At 38.8% G+C, this 22,547-nt stretch overlaps 1 protein-coding gene across 2 annotated transcripts in view; it reads right to left on the bottom strand.

The window, feature by feature from the left end:
* Positions 1-22,547, bottom strand: part of unc5a (unc-5 netrin receptor A) — a 200,104-nt gene that overhangs the window by 80,766 nt on the left and 96,791 nt on the right. For both annotated transcript variants that reach the window (XM_023834611.2, XM_023834612.2), the window contains exon 2: positions 22,057-22,278. In XM_023834611.2, coding sequence (XP_023690379.1) covers positions 22,057-22,278 — 222 coding nt within the window. The remainder of the gene's footprint in view (positions 1-22,056; positions 22,279-22,547) is intronic.

Genomic DNA, 22,547 nt, shown 5'->3' with positions numbered 1-22,547 from the left:
GGGGGGGGACTCCATTGGTTCCTGTGATGAAGATCATGTGACTTAATCTCGAGAGGCACACAGCATTCAAGTGCCAGTCTAGAACCTTCTTGTGAGAAGGTGAGCGATTTAACCTTTCCACTCAAAAATAACTACAGTAAGTAGATCCAAAGGTCGAAGTGCTTCAAATCAATCATAAAAATAATACTTTAGTGCTTCATACTCCTTAATATGAATAATTATTCATTAAGAGAAATACATTTCAATTACTAATACAAAGGAGAGATAGACTGATACTGTTCATGTTTCACAAACAAATTAATAAATAAATAAATGGACGAACCAATGAATGAAGACTAAGATTCATAATAATAAATCAACATTATGTCAAAGATTTCATGGTCAGAACAGGGAAATATTATGTGCATGATAGCCAGAGGTGCTTTGTATGCCACTTTGGAGAGGAGGATAAAAGTCAGAACTGGTTTTGCAAATAATATATGACAACCTTGTTACTTGGCCTGGCAACAAACAGAGACAGACTGCCAACTGGGAGTTTGTTTTTCCATTTCTGTGTTTTTTTTTTGTTTTTTTTTTTTTAAATCAGAGTACCTAAGCCCACTCACAGCAGCAGTGTGAAAAAGCTGCTGTGAAGACAGTCACTTCAGAGGAGATGCCATGGCAGGCCCTAACTCTACCGGGTCAAGCTCCGTCCGTGGGATTTCTTTTTGGGTCACAATTCACCTTCAGTTATGACTGACTGCTTCAGGGATTGAACAATCCATCCCCCCACCCCCACACACACATGCACACATGAATCCAAAGACGCTGCAAGAGGAATTTCGAATGACTGACATCGCAGAAACAGCCAAATTAGCCATTGTGATAAAGGTGATCTCTCTCATTAGTCTGCTTGTTTTTTTTGTTTTTTTCTAGCTCGTTCCCCTTTGTAACAAACTGTTGTGAAATCGTGTGAGGATACAATATGTAGACCTAAAGAGACTATAAGAACATAAGAACTATACAAACGAGAGGAGGCCATTCGGCCCATCGAGCTCGCTTGGGGAGAACTTAACTAATAGCTCAGAGTTGTTAAAATCTTATCTAGCTCTGATTTAAAAGAACCCAAGGATTCAGCTTGCAGTACGTTATCAGGAAGACTATTCCATACTCTGACTACACACTGTGTAAAGAAGTGCTTCCTTAAATCCAGTTTGAAATGTTCTCCCGCTAATTTCCACCTATGGCCACGAGTTCTTGTATTTGAACTAATGCTGAAGTAACTATTCGGTTGAACAGCATCCAAACCTGTTAGAATCTTATAGACCTGGATCATGTCCCCCCTCAGTCTCCTTTGCTTGAGGCTGAACAGATTTAGCTCAAATAACCTTTCCTCGTATGACATTCCTCTAAGACCAGGAATCATTCTTGTGGCCCTACGCTGCACCTTTTCTAAGGCCGCTATGTCCTTTTTAAGATATGGTGACCAAACCTGTACACAATATTCTACGTGAGGTCTCACCAAGGAATTGTATAATCTTAGCATTACCTCCCTTGACTTAAACTCCACACACCTGGAGATATACCCCAACATCCTATTGGCCTTTTTTATTGCTTCCCCGCACTGGCGAGAATGAGACATGGAAGCATCAACATACACACCAAGGTCTTTCTCATAATCAGCTACCTTTATTTCAGTAGGTCCCATAAAATACCTGTACTTTATATTTCTGCTCCCTACATGGAGTACCTTACATTTGTCTTTGTTAAATTTCATCTGCCAGGTGTCAGCCCAGTCAATAATTAAATTAAGATCCCACTGTAGCTGCTGAGCCGCTAGTTCAGTATCTGCTACACCACCCACCTTGGTGTCATCTGCAAATTTCACCAGTTTACTGTATATATTGGTGTCTATATCATTTATGTAAATTAGGAACAAAAGTGGTCCTAAAATTGAACCCTGCGGTACCCCACTATGAACGCAGGCCCACTGTGACATTGAGCCTCTTATAACTACTCGCTGCTTCCTATCCGTTAACCAGTTATCAATCCAGGTTGCTACAGTTCCTAAAATACCTGTCGCTTTGAGTTTAAGTGAGAGCCTCTTGTGGGGAACAACATCAAAAGCCTTTTGGAAATCTAAGTAGATGACATCATAGGCCTTCTTATCATCAACTTCCTGAGTAGCTTCCTCAAAAAACTCCAACAGATCTGTTAAACAGGATCTACCTCTCCTAAATCCATGCTGGCTATCCCTCAAAATGTTATTTGAGTCCAGGTAATCTACCATTTTCTCTTTGATTATAGCCTCCATAACTTTACCAGGCTGAAGACAGTCACTTCAGAGGAGATGCCATGGCAGGCCCTAACTCTACCGGGTCAAGCTTGTAAGTTATACAAGTTAGACTGATTGGCCTATAGTTTGACAAATTGAAAATGGGCGTTATGTTGGCATGCTTCCAATCAGAAGGTACCACACCTTCAGATAAGGATTTTTGAAACAGTAATGTTAAGGGTCGGCAAATAATATCCCTCATCTCTTTTAACACTATAGGTAAGATGCCATCAGGGCCCTGTGATTTATTTATTTTGAGCTTAGCTACTGTAGGCTTTGCAAAACATCAGCTTCAGTTATATATATACTATGTATAAAATCTTTCAATAAGTAATCAGTATAAAAGAAAAAGTCAACTGCGAACTCATATATGGAGTGTGTAATGGTTAGTCAGTCCAGGAATTCATGAATATTATGCTACTTCTGCCGAATTTTGCAATTAGGCCCAAATGCACAATGAAACTTTTGCTTCCATAAGGCATAGGACATGCGGGTATGGAAAATGGATGGATGGACAGATGAATGGATAATATTCCACTGTAAGCCAATATTTGTGGCTTATATAAAAATAAAGGAATGGGGTTTGTAGGACATATGCCAAGAAAAAGCTTCAGGGGAATGCTACTCTGATATTTGCTAATTTCTATGTAGTCCTTTATCTAGCGATTGTAATAGAGATGACAGACATCCTCAAAGTATGCGATGGAGATAAAGAAAAAAGGGAAGTGAACATTGCAACTCGTTTGGGGATTTGGCATCTCATTAAGAAAACTCCTTTAAAAAAATAATTACTCTACGTGGCAAGAAAACATTTCAGGAATGTAATTAATTACAATGATCAATAAATGCTAAGAGCAGACTAGTCTTTCAGATGAGGTAAGATATGTGAATTAAGTATTTTTATTATAATAGCGATACTTAAGATCTGTTAAATATATAGCATGTAGATTCACTTGCCGTGTTTTGTGTATCATTTAACTTTAATTTGAATTGTGGGGAAAATTAAGGTGAGAAACAGTTAATTTCTTGACAGAGACTAACTCCAGCCGATACAAAACAATACAATAAACTCCTTTGGCATTTGAGTACATTATATGTGCAACTAGGAGAAAACAGATAGTGTTTGATAACCTCTGCACTCATTCATATTTAGGCGATGGCACTGCTGAATTCCTGAATCAGATTGATCTGAAGGGTTTTGATTAATTTTCTCTAACTGCACGCATAGTGCCAGACAGGTATATCACAATTGTAAATCAATGCTCAATTATAATTTTAATTCTAACATTACTTAATGGAGATTATAAAAGCTAAGTAATTGCTACAGCTCTTTTAGACAACAACAGTGCTGCAGGTTGAGAAAGAAGACTTGTGGTCAGTGATTAAATACCAAAATGATTTACTAATGTCACACACCTGTAGTCCAGTCATACTTTACCATTCTGTGTAACCTGGCTAAATGCCATGGTACTCAAGTCCAGTTTTAACAATTACTGAATAGTATATATACACTTTTCTTGTCATGCATTAAACATTATTTATCACACACACATGAATTTTAGCCATTTAACTTGATTCAAATCAAAATACACTTGCGAGATCTTTTTAAACCACAAAGCTATGATTTACTGCCCTAAGTCAATGACAAAACTTTACGACTTTGTGAGTCTTTCCTTTTGGGTCTCGGGGCAGCGGGTGGGGCGGGGCAGTGGGGGGGGGGGGGGGGGGGGGGCAGCCCAGAGCGCCTCTGTCAGGTTCATGCCTCTCATGACTTTGGTTTCTTACATTTTTTACACGGTGTTTTCCCGGACATGCACACTAAGAATAAACACTGTTCTGCTTTTTAATTTGTCCAAAGGGACATCTTTAAATTGAGCCTAACAATAGTGGGAATATAACAACAGGGAAAACTGGCCATTGTTCAAGGTAGCCTTTGCAGTGGGGGCACAATACCCCTGGATTTATACAAAAGGCATTTTACTGATATTAAACAGGAACAGAAACATATATGGCCCTTAAAAACAATAAACATAAAGAAAGACGGCATGCAGCATGATAATGGGCACTGTAACAGCAAAAAATGCAGCTAATTAAGTTATACAGTTGACCCTTACACATGGCAGGGGTGGGGTCATTGGAAAAAACACATAAAATCTTTCAGTCCCCTTCGCGAGCAAAACTAGTGGAAAGATACAAGAAACACAAGATATAAAGATCACTGCAAGATCTCTGAGAACTACTGTACCACATGAGGGGCTGCCATAGACTCACTGGGTGTCCCTCAAACCAGCACTGTACTTCATTTTATGCATTTATAATGCTACTGGACTACTTGTGCTGTCTGCCGGCCTTGGTGTGACGTCTGCAGCATTTGCAAAATCCCCCAAAAGACTCCCAGTTAATTTCTTACGCGGACTCCGCGATATATCAAAACCGCGATGGGGAAAGTGGCGAGGCAGAAGGATCAGCTGTCCACGCATAGACCTCAACACATGATAGAACACAACAAAACAGGATATGGAATGAGACAGAATAGTATCCAGGATAGTATCCATGTATAGTTGCAACCTCTCCCCTAGTAATTTTCTCATCTTATAGCTACCTGGTTCTTTAAACTGCATGAGGTGTTTCAACTAATAAAGGCCAGCTGGTTAATCTGGGGGTATCGGCACATGGCCTAATAAGTGCTGCATGGCAATCAAACAGAAAAAGGAACCTTGTGCTCCGGCAGCTGAAAATGTGCTTGGCCAGTCACCAGCCACATTCATTTTTACACTTCAGTTGTTCCCAGATATATTTTATATCACATCATTCTATCCTATGGAAAATTTGATCTATGACAGCACTATCAGGATGTTTAACATTAAAATTCAGATTCAATTTTACATTTAAATTCCAAAGAATATTATCTGTAAAACAGCACGTAGAGTAATGATTTAGCAAGAGATACTTGAACTGAAATGGTATACTACTATGCAACACTAACTTTCTCACTCAACAATTTTCATCAGGATTTTTAATCTATGTGCTGCTTATTTGTACGGTTATTTCTAAAGGTGTATGAATCAATTACCACTCAATTAAAACTTGTGAACGACAGAGTATCTTTTCCTGTGTTCTACCACTGCTGTGTACCTGTCTGTGACTGCAGGTAAATAACAAAGCTGCAGTATTTCATCATAGAGTGTAACCACACTCTTCAAGGCGCCAGTAAAGGGTGGAAACCAAAATAATTGATGAAAACAGCGAACTTTTCCATTCCAGCCCTCTGGCTATACATTTAGATCAAAGTGCTAATATGAGGTATGTCTGTTGGAAAGATTTGATCTTTCATATTGTAGAATCTTGTGAATCTTCTATTCATGTCCTACAATACTCTACCTTTTCTATTGTATACAGACGCTCCTCTTCTTACGAACTTTCAACTTACGAACTTTCAGACATACGAACGAAGAGGACTGTAAGTCCAAATTGTGTTCATTGGGCTCCCGTTTTCTGTCCGCAACATCAATTTTTTTTTCTGCACGCCAATTCTGCCTAGTACGCCTTCTGGCCGCTACTCCCGCCGCGCAGCAGCGTAGCGTGCGTACTCCCAGCATCCTAGTACTTAGTACTTGCGTATACCCTTAAAATGATGTTGTATGAACATTTCAAGTTACGAATGGCCGTTCGGAACGTATCCCGTTCATAAGTAGAGGAGCGTCTGTACCTATTCATATAAGAATATAATAACGATATGCACACCAAACTGTAGATAGCTTTTTCCTAAAACTGGCACATACACAGTCTTAAATACTTACGCCAAATAACTTATCAACCAATGACCTAGATCAGGATGAGCTGTTGAAGCAACATGGAATATATTATTCATCTGCACAATGCTCAGAGCCCTTAAGTAATTCTTGCTATTGCCTGCCATATGCTGTTTAGTCTTTGAAAACCTTGGCATGTAATCATACCAACGCACATGCTTCTGTATAACTATGCGAAAATTTGTTTCAGATCAGTCAGAAACCCAGAATATGTCTCTGTCAAATGTTTTTGGATTATGATTGTGAGTTGGGTGGTTTATGTATGTATGTATGTATGCATCTATCTATCTATCTATCTATCTATTTATCTATCTATCTACTTTGAATAGTTTCATTCAAACCTCGATCACACTCTTAAGCACAGAGTTCTATAAAACCACCATCAATGGTTAAAAATCATGTGAAATATGTTTAGATGTGATAAAATGAAGTGTACTATTTATCTTATATTATCATATACCAGTTAACTGTTAAGTATGTTTATGTAAAGCTGTAATAAATTAAAAACTGAATTAACGTGTGTATTACTTTCAGACAATATACAAGGCCAAGTTTTTCCCATAATTCTTCTTAATGGCCCTATACTGTCCACAGCATGGCTTTTTTAATGAATCGATGCAAGCAAATGCATCCTAGTGCAGGTGTAAATGTCCAGATGCACTTAGTTTGGCACGCCTCAAGCAAACCAGTGCCAGGTTATCTCAACCTTTGCATTAAAATGCATTTTCTTTGCATATGCAATGTGCCTGACGCTTTGCTCTCTGTTGATAATACCTTCCCCTCAACACCTGCTCTAACTGATTTTAAAATAGTCAAGCTGGGAGGAGAGGCTGTGTGACTATTAAATAGTCTATGGAGATTTTGGACAGGCAGAAGCACTCAGTGGGTGACAGCTGATGCTTTGTGTGTTGGCCCCATGGTGCATTTTGAGGAGACACGTTCACACAGTGTTCAAACAAATATCAAATCACAGAGCATTTCACTGTCAACTAGAGGCACGCGGTTTGCTAAGAAGCAAGCTTTCTGCCCCCACATTCGCCATCCTGCACCCAGCAAACCATCGGCTGACAGCTACCTCAGTGCCCCCCCCCCCCTTACCTAAGCAGCTATTTTCATATTTTCCTGACACTCAGTAAGTATTTTGCATCAGTGGAGTTGCTCTGCAGAGGCATATTCTTGACAAAGTATAAGCTGCCATTGGGCATGAATGATTTATTACGTCTAAGTGAAAAATGTACATCATGCTTTAGACAATATCCACTATTAGACCATGAGTACGAATGCTTTTTAATATAAGACACCCCAATTACAAGTCATACATTGTTCACTGGAGTAGGGACAAGAATTTTAAATGTTGTTATTGCAAAACAATATCCTCTTGTATACCTGTAACCATAACATGGTGATGAAGCTTTAACCATCCTTTGTCACAGTATAAGGTTAGCTTTTCATTTACATGATAGCAATTACAGTAATGAAAGCTACAAATCCCTGATCCACAATGCATGAAATAGACGGGTATGTACTTATCTAAAGTTTTTTTAAAATGGTATGGCTCTGTTTTTGCAGATGCGATGTCAGCATTTCACATGCCACCAGAAACCACTCAACAGTTAAAACTGAGCAGCATATTTAATATTTTTTTAATGGTCGACTCATGAATTAATTAAATCAGAAGCTGTCAAACTTGTCAGAAAAAAAAAATCACTTTTAACATGAAGAATTGAGAGTGATTTCAATCAGATTCCTTTTGTTCACCAGGAAACTGGAGCGTGAGCAATAGTTTGTGCTTGTTGCCATCCACACTGAACCAGTGCTGGGGAAAATCATGAATTCTTTTTGACCTGTGAAAGCTACTGAATGGAGCAGAGAGGCAGATGTGTTGCTAAAACAATTGACCTTACCATCTGTTTCAGGGTTTTATCGCCTGATCTTTTCCCCATTAACTGCACGGACAGGGTGAAATACAATTCCCATTATAGGGATCTAGCTAATAATGCATTATCAATTAGCCCCTTTGTTATTGATCAATGCATAGCAGGTAGTACCAGCCCATTACCTTCATTTAGAACTCTATTGTCCTTCCTGCTTCTCCTGTTTCTACTTGTTCATTAAACTCCAGTTCATATACGTATTGGCTTTTACTTAAATTGTAGCTTGATTGTTCTTCAATACCCAGTAAAGATCATCTTTAATCACTACTGAACCTCTTCCTTTCTTATTCAATTTCATTAGTTAAAAGGCAAAATTCTTAAGATAACAGTACAGTAATGTCAATGTCAATGGGTGTATATATCAGGTTTTCCATTCTGTAAAGCTTAGAAAGCAGTGTGCTATTCATTTGATAAATAAATATTTAATAAGAGCTTCCCAATGACGTTATAAGGTTAATATACTATGATTACTTATCATATACAATGATGAGATTGACGTTTCTGGCAGATTTACGTTACCAGGATAACGATAATCAATTTTTTTGAGTGCATGTTTTGTAGCTAAGGTTCCAAATGACTCTCCTGGATTTTAGTGTAACGTAACAGAATAATAATAATGATAATAGATACTTTATTGATCCCCGTGGGGAAATTGTCTTTACACCTCCCTCAACTTGCTCTTTTTTGTAGAGTAAGTTGTCCGCGAAGGGCAGCCACCCGTAGCGGCGCCCAGGGAGCTGGGGGTTAAGGGCCTTGCTCAAGGACCCGCAGACGTGCTGAGGCTGGGTTTTGAACCGGCGACCTTCAGATTACATTTTCTGTACCTGCTTGTCCTATGCAGGGTCATAGGGCTTCAAAGCCTATTCTACAAGCTATGGGTGCAAAGCAGGGAATAACCTAACTGTAGGAGGGGGTCACCACATCATTCACATCTATATATTATATTATATTATGTTATATTATATTATATTATATTATACTGTAATTTAGGAGATGCCCAAAATTTTCTTCCTATTTTCATACTGTCACGCCCAGCTCCGTCCGATCCTAATGTGTGCCACACCCACCTCGTTACCTCCTGTTTTTGCCTGGTTGTCATCACCTGTTGCCTATTCCTTTTGCCTTGTCTTGTGTATTGAGTCTCAGTCAGTCTTCCCCAGATTAGTCATTGTAGTGTCATGTATTGTTGTACTGTTTGGTGTTTGTTGCCAGTCCGACCATTAAACCCCTGATTACCCGTAAGTTCGGCTTACTCTCCTGCTTCCCTGCTCGCCTTCTTGCCGCACCGTGACACATACTTTACACGATCCCCATATATTTTATGACGTAGTTCACACAATTAAATCCATCTTATTTGCTGGTTCATTTTGGCCTTTGATGCTGGACATATGGATACTGTGTTTGCTTTGTCATAGTCTGTCTCATGTGCTTTCAAAAAAGCTTTTATGTTAATTACATTTGTCTTCTGTCGGGCCTTGGTTAGCAAATTAAATTTACTTGGAAATAGGGTGGTTCATTTATATATTTAGTAGCTTTCATTTAGATCACAGCGTGGAGATATGTTAAATTTAAATAATTGCACCAATCTTAAAGTTACGGCATAGAAACTTCTGTGATAATCAATAATATGGACTTTGCTAAGGAGAAATTCAGTATTCAGATATCTTCATGTGATTTTAAACAACAAATTTAACAGATTCAAATATATACTTGGTTTAAAATGATACAGTGAATAATTTTGTTTGCTGCATTATTTAAATAAGTTGATTGGCTACTATTGTAATACCATAACAAACATTTCTTTGTTTAATCTTTATGACATTGTGTAAGAATTATCAGAAACAGTAAAATAACAAAGCTGACCTATTTGCATTTAAAAAAAATGTTTACCATATCTCTGAGTCAATTATAAAACTTCACTGTTTGTTCATTTAGCATACATTACATAACAGGAATGTTAACACAGAGCTTATGCTGGTAAGACTGCCTGGTACTGTACATCTCTGTGATGAATGACCTAGAGGAAATCTTTACATGTACCTATGTGACGTTAAGAATTGAGATATTGCTCAGCATTTGAAATTTCCGGTTTCGATATTAATATGGCTTTCTGACAATGAAGAAGTAGGTGAGGAAGAGTAACACCACGGACTGCGAGGAAAACAAGCAAGTGAAATCTCTATTAAGTCAAGCCCGAATTTTCACTTGAAGCAGAATTAACCAGATCAAAGCTATCGTATTCCGAGCAGATTATTAGAAAATCCAGTGCATTACAGATGATCATGGTTCTTAGATAAGTTGAAGGTAAAAGACAAAGAGGAAGACAAGAAGCAAGATAGATCAGTCTTCACAGGAATGACTATGCCACTGAGAAGGCTGAAGAACGAAGAGAGTGCATGGAATATTCTGGAGGAATGCCGTCTGGTTACCAGAGGCTGATACCAACATTATCACACCTAATGTTAAAAAAAACACACAAATGACCTACTGTACTTTCCTGGTTTATCATTGTGGCATATGGATTTAATATGGATATGTTGCTGATGTGATTTTTAAAATTTAAATAATCAAGATCACAAATTTTGCCAAGGAGAGTATGGATTTCTTACAAGATGGCGATTTATATGAGGCTTCATAACATATCAATTTTGTGTATTAAAAAGGGAAAATTCTCTTTTTAGTTTGGTGAAAACCAAAAGCAATAGCTCTGTGTAGGCAAGATGAGGACTGACCTGGGTGCAATATTAGCTTTATATCTTTGGAAGGTATGAGTTCAGTGACATCATCATAGATATAAAACCTAAAAGTTTTTTTATTCATGAATATGGTAGTAGTTATATGGTGCAGTATATACAGTGGTACCTCAGTTCTCGAACTCATTAGAACTCGAATTTCTTAAAAGTTGAACCAACCAGTTCGAAAAAAAATTACCTAGAACTCGATCTGAATCTCAGAAGTCAAACCGTGAGTACCGACCTAAGATAACTTGTACGCGCGGGGAAAAGAGTCACGCGGCACATCTCTCAGCGGAAATAAAGGATAAAGCTTCAGTCTCAGCCTCGCGTTCGCTGTGATAGCATTGTGCATGTTTACACTAGCTGAATACATATATTTAGACAGTAAAAATACATTTAGACAATGATAGACAGTAACAGTAATTATTATTACATAATAAAATACATTTAAAAGTAAAGATTTCTTATTACTTATTTTAATATTAATAATAAACCATTAATACATTTAATTATAATAATATTGTCCTGCCAAGCGGGGATGGAACGGAGACAAAGGCGTCAGGGTATCGGGGAATACGGGGTTTAATTACAGGTAAGGCAGGCAAAAAGCAGACGGACAATACAATGACCGGACTGGGGAAACAAACTGAAACGCGGACTAAATACAGAGGACTAATGACAACAACCAGAAACAGCTGATCACACGGGGATTCCACACGGGGTTAACGAGAGGGCGTGGCACACGGAAGGAGCGGTCGATCGGGGCAGGACACATTGTTTGGATACATTTATTTTCTTACTTTACAAATTACTGTTTTGATAAATGTGCTTAGATGTGTTTAGTACAGTATATGCTCTTCTTGTTTTATCCGGTTCATTTTGTGTTTAAATGCTAAAAAAACAAAACATATTTAGGTGTAATTTTTTGGGACCGGGAACCAATTAATTGGTTTTTCATTATTTCTTATGGGGAAAATTCAGTCAGAACTCAAACTTTTTAGGATTTGATCTGGAGTTCTGAACGGATTAAGTTCGAGAACTGAGGTACTACTGTATATGATAGTTTAGACCTGAACTGCTTTTTACTTACACAAGAATAATAAGTTTTAGGTTAGATTATGCTGCATATTACATTCCCATTTTACCCAGGTAGCAGTGAACGGTGCACCAGACAGAATGCCATGTGTCTATATTTACAATTAAGGGGAAATTACATATTCGACTTCAAAGTAAATGATACATTTGGGAATGTCATGACATTCTTGAGAATGTATAGTACTGTTGAACTTATATTTTGTGATAAGAAGTTGGAGGGCATCAGTGAAAATGCTACTACCTTTAAATTTACAGGATATTGTGTCAGACTTGCAGGATATTATAACATCGACCATCCTGAACTGGGTGAACTGAATCTAGATATAATTTTGAGTCTTCTGCCAGTAAAACATATTTCCTTAAAGATCAAACACACACACACACTCACGCACAGGCCCGTACTCATATCTTTGTGGGGAGCGTCCATTCATTTCTATGGGAAATACCCTAATCTCAGCACTGACAGCTATAACCCCTACTCAGCCCTAACCTTAAGCATACTGTAAGTAACCAAATGGAATACAAGACTGTGAACATTTTTAGTTTTTGATTGTAGCCATGGATTTCTATAAAACTGAGTTCATATACATACCCCCCCCCCCAACACACACAGACACAAAAGAAAATGCCTATGTAAAGAGCTCATTACAGATAAACATATATACTGCACTATAAAGTTCATGTTGTTTTTCAATGGCAAGCAGTCTGTCCAGTCTAAAGGTTACAATGTCAGCACAGCTGTTACTTAACCTTTCCTAATCCATGGGCGCCTCACTTCCATACATTATCCCTGTTTTTCTCCCTCTGGAGTGAAGTGAGCTTGGCCTTTGTGTGGCACACATCAGGCGCCAATAAATCTGTAATTAGTGAGTTCCACTGGTGAAAAAGTATCACTTTTCCCATCTTAAGCAGATGCAATTTCCTCTCACAGCCACCAGCATCACGTTCAATAAACACAAAGTTCCGCCATACAGCAAATGCTTCCATGCTTAACATTCTATTTGCTTAAAGCTGTTTGTGTGTCAGTGTGGGAATGAAACGAGCAATGTTACTACTAATGTGGCTGCTATTTGCATAGTAGCTGTATGTGAAATGCGTACCTCTGCCTGCCGCTTCCTGTCTGCTTTCACTGGGGAGGGGGGGGGTGACTCATCGGCTAAGCCATTTCCCAGCAGCTAATGCAGGCGGCAATTAATTTTTGTTTGAATTCTTCTTCACTCTGTTTTTTACAGGTGCTCATAGGCTTGATGACAATCTCAATGATGTGACAGTTTTGATCAGATTTACGAGGAATATCAATGGCATTTTAATTTACACCCTCGTATTGCCACATCAGCACCAATCTGAGTTGGACTGTTTATGCACAGACATTTTTATTTAATGTGCAAACCCTAGTCCTCATACCCTTTCTCATAATTGCATAACGTTTCTTATTTTAAGGTCACAAGCCATCTTCCGGTGAGTATCCTGGAACAACGTAGACCTACCTCCCACAAACGTTACCTGCCCTTTGGGCTGATGTGTTTGAGATGATGTGTCTCCAGGCTAAATTTCAGAACTTTACAATACTATTACTATAATGGGCCACGTGGTGAACGTTCAGGGCTCTCGAGCACATAATGCTCATCACCGGTTCTCCGTACTGCACACGCGACATCAGCAGCTCACGTTCTAGCGTGACTCATGGCTACGCCATTGTAACATTTTATAATTTGAGAGCATTTTGCATTTTTCCCTCATTATTATCTGAAGCCTTCTCTGGGCTCATCTTGACATGTATGGCAGTCATTTTCAGGTAAGTCTTGGGGGGGGGGGCAACATCAAGGGTTGGTACTGAATCATGTATCCCTTTTTCAGTTTCAATTTCATCATTTCTGAGGCGATAGCGATGTATCCATTCTTTTTTGGGTGGAAGAGGCCTGATGGCAATTCAACCAATTATCTGAGTAATTTAAAGTGGGGATCTGCTGCCTGTCACAGGCCTTTTGACAGACTGTCCTAGATTATATAAGTGCATAACAACTATCCCTAACTACCTTTAGTACTAATGGAATCCATCGCTGCTTTAGTAATAGCAACTAATGCCTTTTGGTGGGTAAGAAAGCCCAATTCTGTTTTCTGTTGCCTTTGTTTGATTTGATCCAGGCCAAAGCAAATAAATCTTAGTGTGGATTGTCATCTTGCAAACTTTACACAGCCTTGTTTTATCAGTTTTGGCAGCTGAATAGTTCTATTTAACTATCTAGCCCAATGACCCATTCACTTATCTTGTGAGCCCCTTTTTATGTGTCATTCATTAACTGTTGTCTGCTCTGTGTCGTGACTAGTTTGTCCATCATCAACTGTTTTCCTGTGATAGTAAAACAGCATAAGGTCTTTTATATAAGGCAAACTTTGTCTGATCTTGTCTCCCTCACCTTATTAAAAAAAAAATAAAACACTATTCTTCAATAGCATACGTAGCAGTATCTTAAATGTATCTGTAAAACCGGACTGGAGTAAAAATATTATATTAGCAGTATAAAATGATAAAAATACATAAAAATGTGTGCTATGAACCCACCCAAAAATTTTGCAGAAAAAGTATACCTTAAGCATATTTATGAATGCAAAATCTAAAATAGCAAACATCTCAACAGCATTTTGAAGATAAAACTAGTGACTTTCTTACTTTGTCCAATTAGATTATTTTTACGAGGGCACTTACAACTGATTTATTTCCATTTTTACCAACTCAGCATATGATGGTCTTTGACATTTTTAGTACAGTACATGATTTGCTGCAAACAGTAAAGCATCACTGAAAAAAGCAGGAGCTGCTCAGATGTGTATTCTAGGTGCATCTGCTCAGACGTGTATTCTAGGTGCATCTGCTCAGACGTGTATTCTAGTTGCATCTGCTCAGACGTGTATTCTAGGTGCATCTGCAATGTTCCCTACTTCTATGAACTGAGATCCTTTCATCTTTTTCATTGTCTTTAATTTTTGATTAAATGTTTGATATCTGTGAAACCACTATATTAAAGACTAGGTGTGAATATCTGGTTAAAATGAGTGTCTGGTACGAATAATGTGTTGTTTCTGAAGCCAACTGTCATCCAATCATTACTGACAAAAATCCATGTCTGTCTTCTGTGTTTTATTCTGTTTTCTCATTGGGCTTCAAAGAAGCAACGATGCTCTTTGGTTTGCTACACATGCTGTCTCTCCCAGATTACCAATAACTACACAATATGCTCCTTGGTCGACGCCGGTCACCAGGGATGGGCGAAACCACTGATTTTCTTTGTGAATCGATTCAATACGATACCAAGGTTGGAGTCCCTGATATCAATCCTGATACTGATATTCGGTACCTGTCCAATCCTAATGGCCGGGGGTTGTGTGGGGGGACACTAGTGTCTTCCCCTCTTAGGTACAAAAAAAAAATATGATAACATTAGAACTGATTGTCAAAATGAAGTATTCACATTAAAAGAATTGATATTTCAGTTTCAGTCACTTGTGTGTGAGAAGGTGAAAGTCTTCTGGGGACCCCTAAGTGATTTCTGTAAACTCTGCTCTGTTGTATGCTGTATTGTATGTATTTTACAGTGTCTTGTTTGTGCTTACCTGCAGGCTTGGGTGATATTATTTAGGTACAGTATATGTATTTTTGGGGCAGCGAAATTTACCATGGGGGATGCCATGATTTAGCATTTAAAATGCACACACAGGAAAAACGAGGAAATGCAATGAGAGCAGCACAATGTAAAGGAGCTGTCTAAGCAGACAGCGATTGTATCTCATTTTTCATACCACCCAGATTTTATTACGCGGTATATGATTAGGATGACCATATCCATGTCAGGGGGGCACTATGAGCTACTTCAGGTTTTACAAACTACTGTAATAGTTAATTTCTTCTTGTACTTTTACTATTTTTCTTTCCTTGATTGAAAGACTCATCCAGCTGTTTCACATTGACATTAGGGACACATGCATGATTATAGGAGACTGACCAACCAGCACACAGCAAGAACTCAGTGCTAAAGTGAAATCCAGGTCCTTTTAATTGAAATGGTAGTTTATTATGAGTCCCAGCTCATAATGCTCCCCCCTCCCCTGACATGCAGTCGGTGGTCAGCCTATATATGGTACTTTGACAGTATTTTCAAAAGCAAAGGTAAAATGTGGCGGGGGGGGGGGGTATTCACCTTTATGTGTGACCATGTGATCACATATGTATTGTATATGTTTTCTTGGTCAATGGTCAATGTACAACAAGTAAGAGTATTTTTTATAAGACCTTTTCACGTGGAATATCCACAAAATTGCAAACAGGTTTAACCATGCCTGCATCCTACATTGAACTCACCCCTATTAAAAACATCTATAAATATATAAGATCTGTATCCATGGATCTGACTTCCAACAGGAATTATATTCCTTGCATATATGGAAAAATATCTATTTTCATCTACAGTATGTCTGTTATGGTAATGCTGTGTCACTTTCACATACTGAAAATATTTAGATTCAATCAGAAATAGTTTAGACAAAATCTCCATATCATTACCACTGATGTGCATAGTAAATCCATTACAGCAGGGGTCTCAAACTCCAGTCCTGGGGGGCCGGACCCCTACACAGTTTTTGGTTCACCCTCATTTAACACACCTGATCCAACTCCTTGTGCTAATTACCACACAGCTCTTCAGTTGAATCATTTGTGGTGGAACAGGGAAAGAGCTAAGCTACACAGGGCTCCGGCCCCCCAGGACTGGAGTTTGAGACCCCTGCATTACAGCAAAAGCACATGTAATCAGTGTAATCATCTGAAGTAAGGGCATATTCAATCTTAAAAACATGTTAAGGCTAAAGATACAACTGTTATTCTATTAACAATGCTTAAATATTTACTCTTAAGTGACTATGAATACCTACTGTTCACACGGTCACTAGGTGACACTGGAGAGTGTAATTTGGGGACAAAAGAGATATTTTAAGTACACATGACTGGTTTCTGACAAAAAAAGAAAGTGGATTACTGGGAGTGAACATCTCCAGGCAGTGATGAAAGAATTCAGTTTAAGAGCCATGGGAGATCGATGCCTGGGAGATAGTACCTCAGAAAGGCATCAGAGCAGCACTGCTCAGCAGGTCTTACAGCTCAGTTCCTCCAAGGTCCTCATGTGACACATGTACTATGGGCAGACTTTCAGTGGTACACTTAAGATGCAAAAGCACTTGGGAATACCACCCACTCTAAGTATATGTTCTTCCATCTTGGCGAGTTATATATACTGCATACAGAAATTTAAAATAATTTGTGACAATGTTGTAGCATCATGTGTACAGAATATTGTAGAAAAAAAATTAAATAAATTTTAAAAATATGTTTTAAGATAATCAGCTTCCTTTCACTGATACTTCTTTGAAAACTAAATTAATGTAATTTTAAAATATATAATAGCATACAATCTCATTTAAGTGAATAGTTATTTCAGAACAAAGTGAGGGAATAAATGTAAATTATTGTACGTCAATTTTAGCCATTAAGGATTTATTATTTTCCCCAAACTAAAAAGTCTGCACACAAAGAATTACAAAAAATAAATCTAGTGAAATGTTATCCAGAATTAAGACATTTTATACATTACTTGCTTTAAAGTTTTTTTTCCCCTTCTATTGACACAGGGGGATGAAATCTGGTTTTTAGCTGAACCGTCTGTATAAGCAGTCAGCTAGTTATTTTCACAATCAGATGAGATCTTGAATAGAGGGTTGCAAGTTGCAGATCAGCTGAAAGATAAAGATGACTTGTGACATGTGCTTAAAGAAAAGTGCAACAGAACACTCCCACAGCGAATTGTTACACATACAATGCAGAGGTGGATTCTGAAGACACGGGTCCCAGGAAGAAAGTAAAAGCACCTTATTATAGCGACAGCAACCATCATCAGCAAGTCGCCAAGATGAGGGCTTGTCAGACCAATCAATCATCTTCCACAAGCAAAGGGATTTGTTCATCACCAGCCAACTGTTTCAATTACATTATATGGAGCCTTTCAAAGCAGGAAATCCTGCCTGAAGCAAATAACAAACATAAACATAACAGGCCTGATATGGGAACAAAACCATTTTTCTTTTTGTCATGATAAAACCATTATCGTCAATGATAAACGGTCCGAAATATACTAAGAACAGCAAGGTTTTGAGTTTTATTTTGTCAAATTCCAAAGCACTAAGCTACAATTCCCATCTTGATATACTCTCAACACATCAGAGAGTCTCCTTAAGGACAGCAGGCAATCCTATAGCCATACAATGGTACAATAATGTGTTAATTATTACATTGTTATATACAGTAGACTGTTCTCATTTTAGACAAATTCTGGGCAAATCGCTTTTATTATGAAGCAAGTCTGAAAAGTGTTTTTGATATTAGGGGTTAAATTCATTCTGGTATGCCAGAGCTGCTTAATAATAATAATAATATTAATAATAATAATAATTATTATTATTACAATTCATACCTCCTTGTCCAATGCAGGATCCCAGGGAATAACTATCAGGTACACATGTCATTCACGCCTACGGACAATTTGGCAACTCCAATTCAGCTCAGCATACTTTTGGACTGTGGGAGGAATCCCCCCCCCCGCCAAGACGGGGAGAACATGCAGCACCTGAAGGACCAATTCAGTGACAGAGCAGCTTACTTCATTAAAAAGCTATTTTTTGGAGGCGACTGATCAGTTTCTCAGGTGTGGAAAATGACTTTGTGTTCACTTTGCTAGGTGTGGTTTTGTAAATGAATGTGTCTGCAGCGCCTGCTTCCGTTCTCCTCTGCGACTTGCATCGATAATAAGCCATGAGAGGCGCGCCGTTGTTAGAGCTGCGAACATTTCCCCCGTGAGCGACGAGGCGCAGCTAGGCTGGCTAACATGGTCTTAACTGACATGCTTGCATCTGGCAGGGGGTGCAGTAAAGGGAGGAGGTTTAGGAAGATTCAAAGGGCCCCTGAGTAACAGGGGCCTTAAAAAATTAGGAACATAACTGGATTGAGCTGGTTTGGGGGCCAAACGCGATATGCTTTCATGGGGCCTGAAAATCTGCAGCTGAGCCCCCGGCTTCGGGGCTGGCCTTACAGTGTAGCTAACTCTTCTAGTAATTTCTATTTCTGAGAGGCATCATTTTATTTCTTTGCTTTTCATTCAATGTGTGTTCTGGTTAGCTTTTTCATTCCATTTTTTATTTTTTTTGGGAATTACTTAATTTCGTTCTACTCCATGATCTAAAGCTGTTTACTTCTTGTTCAAAAGTGGCAATACACTCAAAGGATTGATAGCCCATGGATATAAAGTTGATTCTGCAGCCACATATATGAAGTTATTTCTGTGAGCCACAATTGCATGCACTTAATCATTGCTACCCTCCATAGAGCACAGTTTGCTGAGTTGAGCTATGGCAGCCTACCTAAGCTTCTTGCTGTGCATAGATTGCAGTTTTTCCACAATTTTGAGTAGCTCTGTGGTCACATTTATGGCTGTTTTCCCTGGGTGTTCTACCTTCCTTGCTTGAGTGAATCAATTACTACCATTTGAGAAATGGCGTCCCCTTATTTTCACTGTTCCCACACTAGCTGGGAAGTTCTGTACCCATAAGTTATTCGGCTATATAATGCAGAGGCCTGGTCTTCAATTTCTCCTGCACCAACTTCCTATTCAATATTTTTGACAGAGCTGAATTTGTATGTATTCCATGACTATTTATGTGTTCTGTATTTCCGTGGAACACTTCATGGATTTATTTTTACCTGTATTAAGCTCATTCACATTATCTAGATGCATGATGTGTGGAGCAGAACTTACATGACCACAACTTTTGTGTGTATCACGTCACATCACATCATGTCACGTCACATCTCTCATGTGTTTCTGGTCGAAGGCTGCTGGTTTTCTGACACCGAACACCCAGGTCACGTCCCTCTGGCAGCCCTCTTATGGTGCTTTTCCACTGCCACCAAGAACTGAGCCATGCCAGAGCTGCACTGCAAACTGGCAGTTTTCCACTGTAAAGTATGCGAGCCCCAGCCAGACCTAAGCTGTAACCGTGGTGACCAAGGCCAGCTGGTGGAGCCGCCACATTCGTAATGCACGCATATACTGTTTCTGCTAGCATCTGATACTAATATAACACAGTGATTCTCACAGAGGTGTTAGAAAATTAGGAAATTAGCAGACAGTAAATCATGATGTACACCATGTGAACCCATGTGAATAAGCGTCTCTTTAGTTCCCGTGCCACTATCACTCTCACAACCTGGCAACCCCTTTACTGAGCCGACCCTTCTGCAGTGGAAAAACGAAGCGAGCTCGGACCGCACTGTAACTAGTCTCTCTCTTCACGGTACGGCTCGGGTACAGCTCAGTTCCTACATGCCCATGGAAAAGTGCCATTAGACCTCTGTCAGCCTCTTCCAGGTCAAGACGGAGGTTGACAGGCCAAATATCCTTTGGAATTTGTCCATGTGTCTTGAGACATGAGACTGAACTGGAATGCTTTACTGCATTTCCGTCAGGCACAGTAGATTGGTGTAGGACTGTCAGCTGGACTTTATCTTTGACCTGGTGGTTTCTTTCAGACTGAAAAATACCAAAGAGGGTTCTGCTTGGGAATGAATCTCCCAGAAACTTCACGGGGCATCGGCTCTTTGGCTGAGGATTTACAGAACTCCTGTCCCATCAGTCAAGTTCCATGTTTTTCTTTGGCACAAGATTTCTAAATTTGACACTGGCAATATTTGTCTTTACAGCCTTATTTTCTGTGTAATTTCATATAGATATACATGCTTCATATAGATCTACAAGCATTACTATACTGGGCAGTGCAAGTAGCCTAATTGTACATAGCGTTCTGATTAGCTGTCAGTTAAGGGTTGTATAACTCCAGCCTTTGTGTAACGCAAATCTGAACATTTCAACTGAGTTGTCAGTTAGTTATATTTAAGAAGTTTAATTGCATTCATGCAATTCATGCAACACTTCATTTTGATGAGATGCTATATTTTGGTAAATGTCAGGGAATTGAATGTTTTAAAGTTTTTCTATTTTCCACTTTAATAATAACATCAGTTCATAAATAATGAGCTTGAATATTAAAAGGGAATAATTTATTACAATGCAATCAAGTCAAATTAATTTTTTGCTTATTTCCAATGAGAACCAGCACAGAACTCAGTGGCGGTTCTAGAATGTTTCAAGTGGCGACGGAAGTGGGGGCAGTTGTTCTGCTACAGGGGCCAGATGCATTTAACCTTAGGGACCGACTACTAAACAAATTACTTGTCAACTGTGAGGGGCACCTCTGCTGAATTTCCAGATTTCTGGGACATTGCACATTATGCTTGACTGTCATGCAAAAAACAATTTTGAAAACCAATGAATATTTTGCTATGTTTATTTTAGTTACATTTTCAGTTACATTTAAAAATATTAAACTTTTTATTCTGTAGGACCATAATTATCCACCACCATATTATTTATATACAATGCTTTTACCCTCAACTCAATAAGCCATTTAAGATGTTTATTAATTCATTTTTTTTTATAGCATTTTCTGTTTCTTATATGAATTGTATTCCACGATTACAACTTTAGCCATTTAACTAGCTTTAGAGAGAAAACCCTCTAAATAACAAGAAACTCATTAAAGTGAGCTATTCAAGCAAAGTAATAAAGAGGGTAGCATTAAAAATTCACCCAGCCGTTATTCTTTTTTTGGCCATCACACTTTGGTGTTGCTTGCTGTTTTTCTGTCGTAACTTTGCTTTTTTTACCAACTGAAGTGACTCATATACCCACCTAAAGAGTCTGATTAGATAATGGGTATATTTTTGTGTTCCATCTGTTTCCCAGGGCATAAAAAGTTCAGCAGACACGGATTTATTTTGGGTCAGTACCCTTTGCCCCCCTCCCAGACTGTCTGACCCTTGGGAAAAATCGCACAATCACACCGGTTAAAAAAAGTTGCATTACAATATATAAGCAGAACAGTAAAATGTGTGAGTGGAGATGAAATATTGAATCGAATATATTGAAAATAATGTGTGCCATAGATGACATAGACAAAAAATATCCCCCAGAGGACAACGCAACCAGCAAACACGCATGTTGAGGTACCTGTGGCAGGGTCCACTGTACGCTCAATCAGATGGTCGTCTTGATGCACCCACTCCCCGTTGCACTTGAAGTATATCTGTGTGGCTGGAGTAGAGCGGCAGGTGAGAGTGACAGGCTTGTTCTTCACTATGTATACATCATCCGGCTCGACCAGGAAGTGAGGCAAGAGGTCCGAGAATGCTGCGGGAAGGGGGTTTGTCACCGTGGCGACATGCTGGGAACCTGCCAAGGAAGGAGAAGCAGATGGTGCTCAGAAATGGATGCTGACAGGACACGTCAGTGAAAAAGACAAGTTATGGAAGAGGATCTTCATAGTATGTTAGGAAGTATGATATTATGAGAATTTTGCAGTTTGTTTTTTTAATGGCTATGTGACCATCTCTCTATTGTAAAAGACGGACAAGTCATAGATGGTGCATGTGTGGTCATAATATTTTTTTTAGAATGTAATATTGTGCGTTGAACCATGCGTCGTGAAGGGAATATCTGCA

Source organism: Paramormyrops kingsleyae, chromosome 10 (assembly GCF_048594095.1).
Source record: "Paramormyrops kingsleyae isolate MSU_618 chromosome 10, PKINGS_0.4, whole genome shotgun sequence".
NCBI lineage: Eukaryota > Metazoa > Chordata > Actinopteri > Osteoglossiformes > Mormyridae > Paramormyrops > Paramormyrops kingsleyae.
Note: the sequence above shows the minus strand (reverse complement) of the source record. Positions and strands in the feature narration are given on the sequence as shown.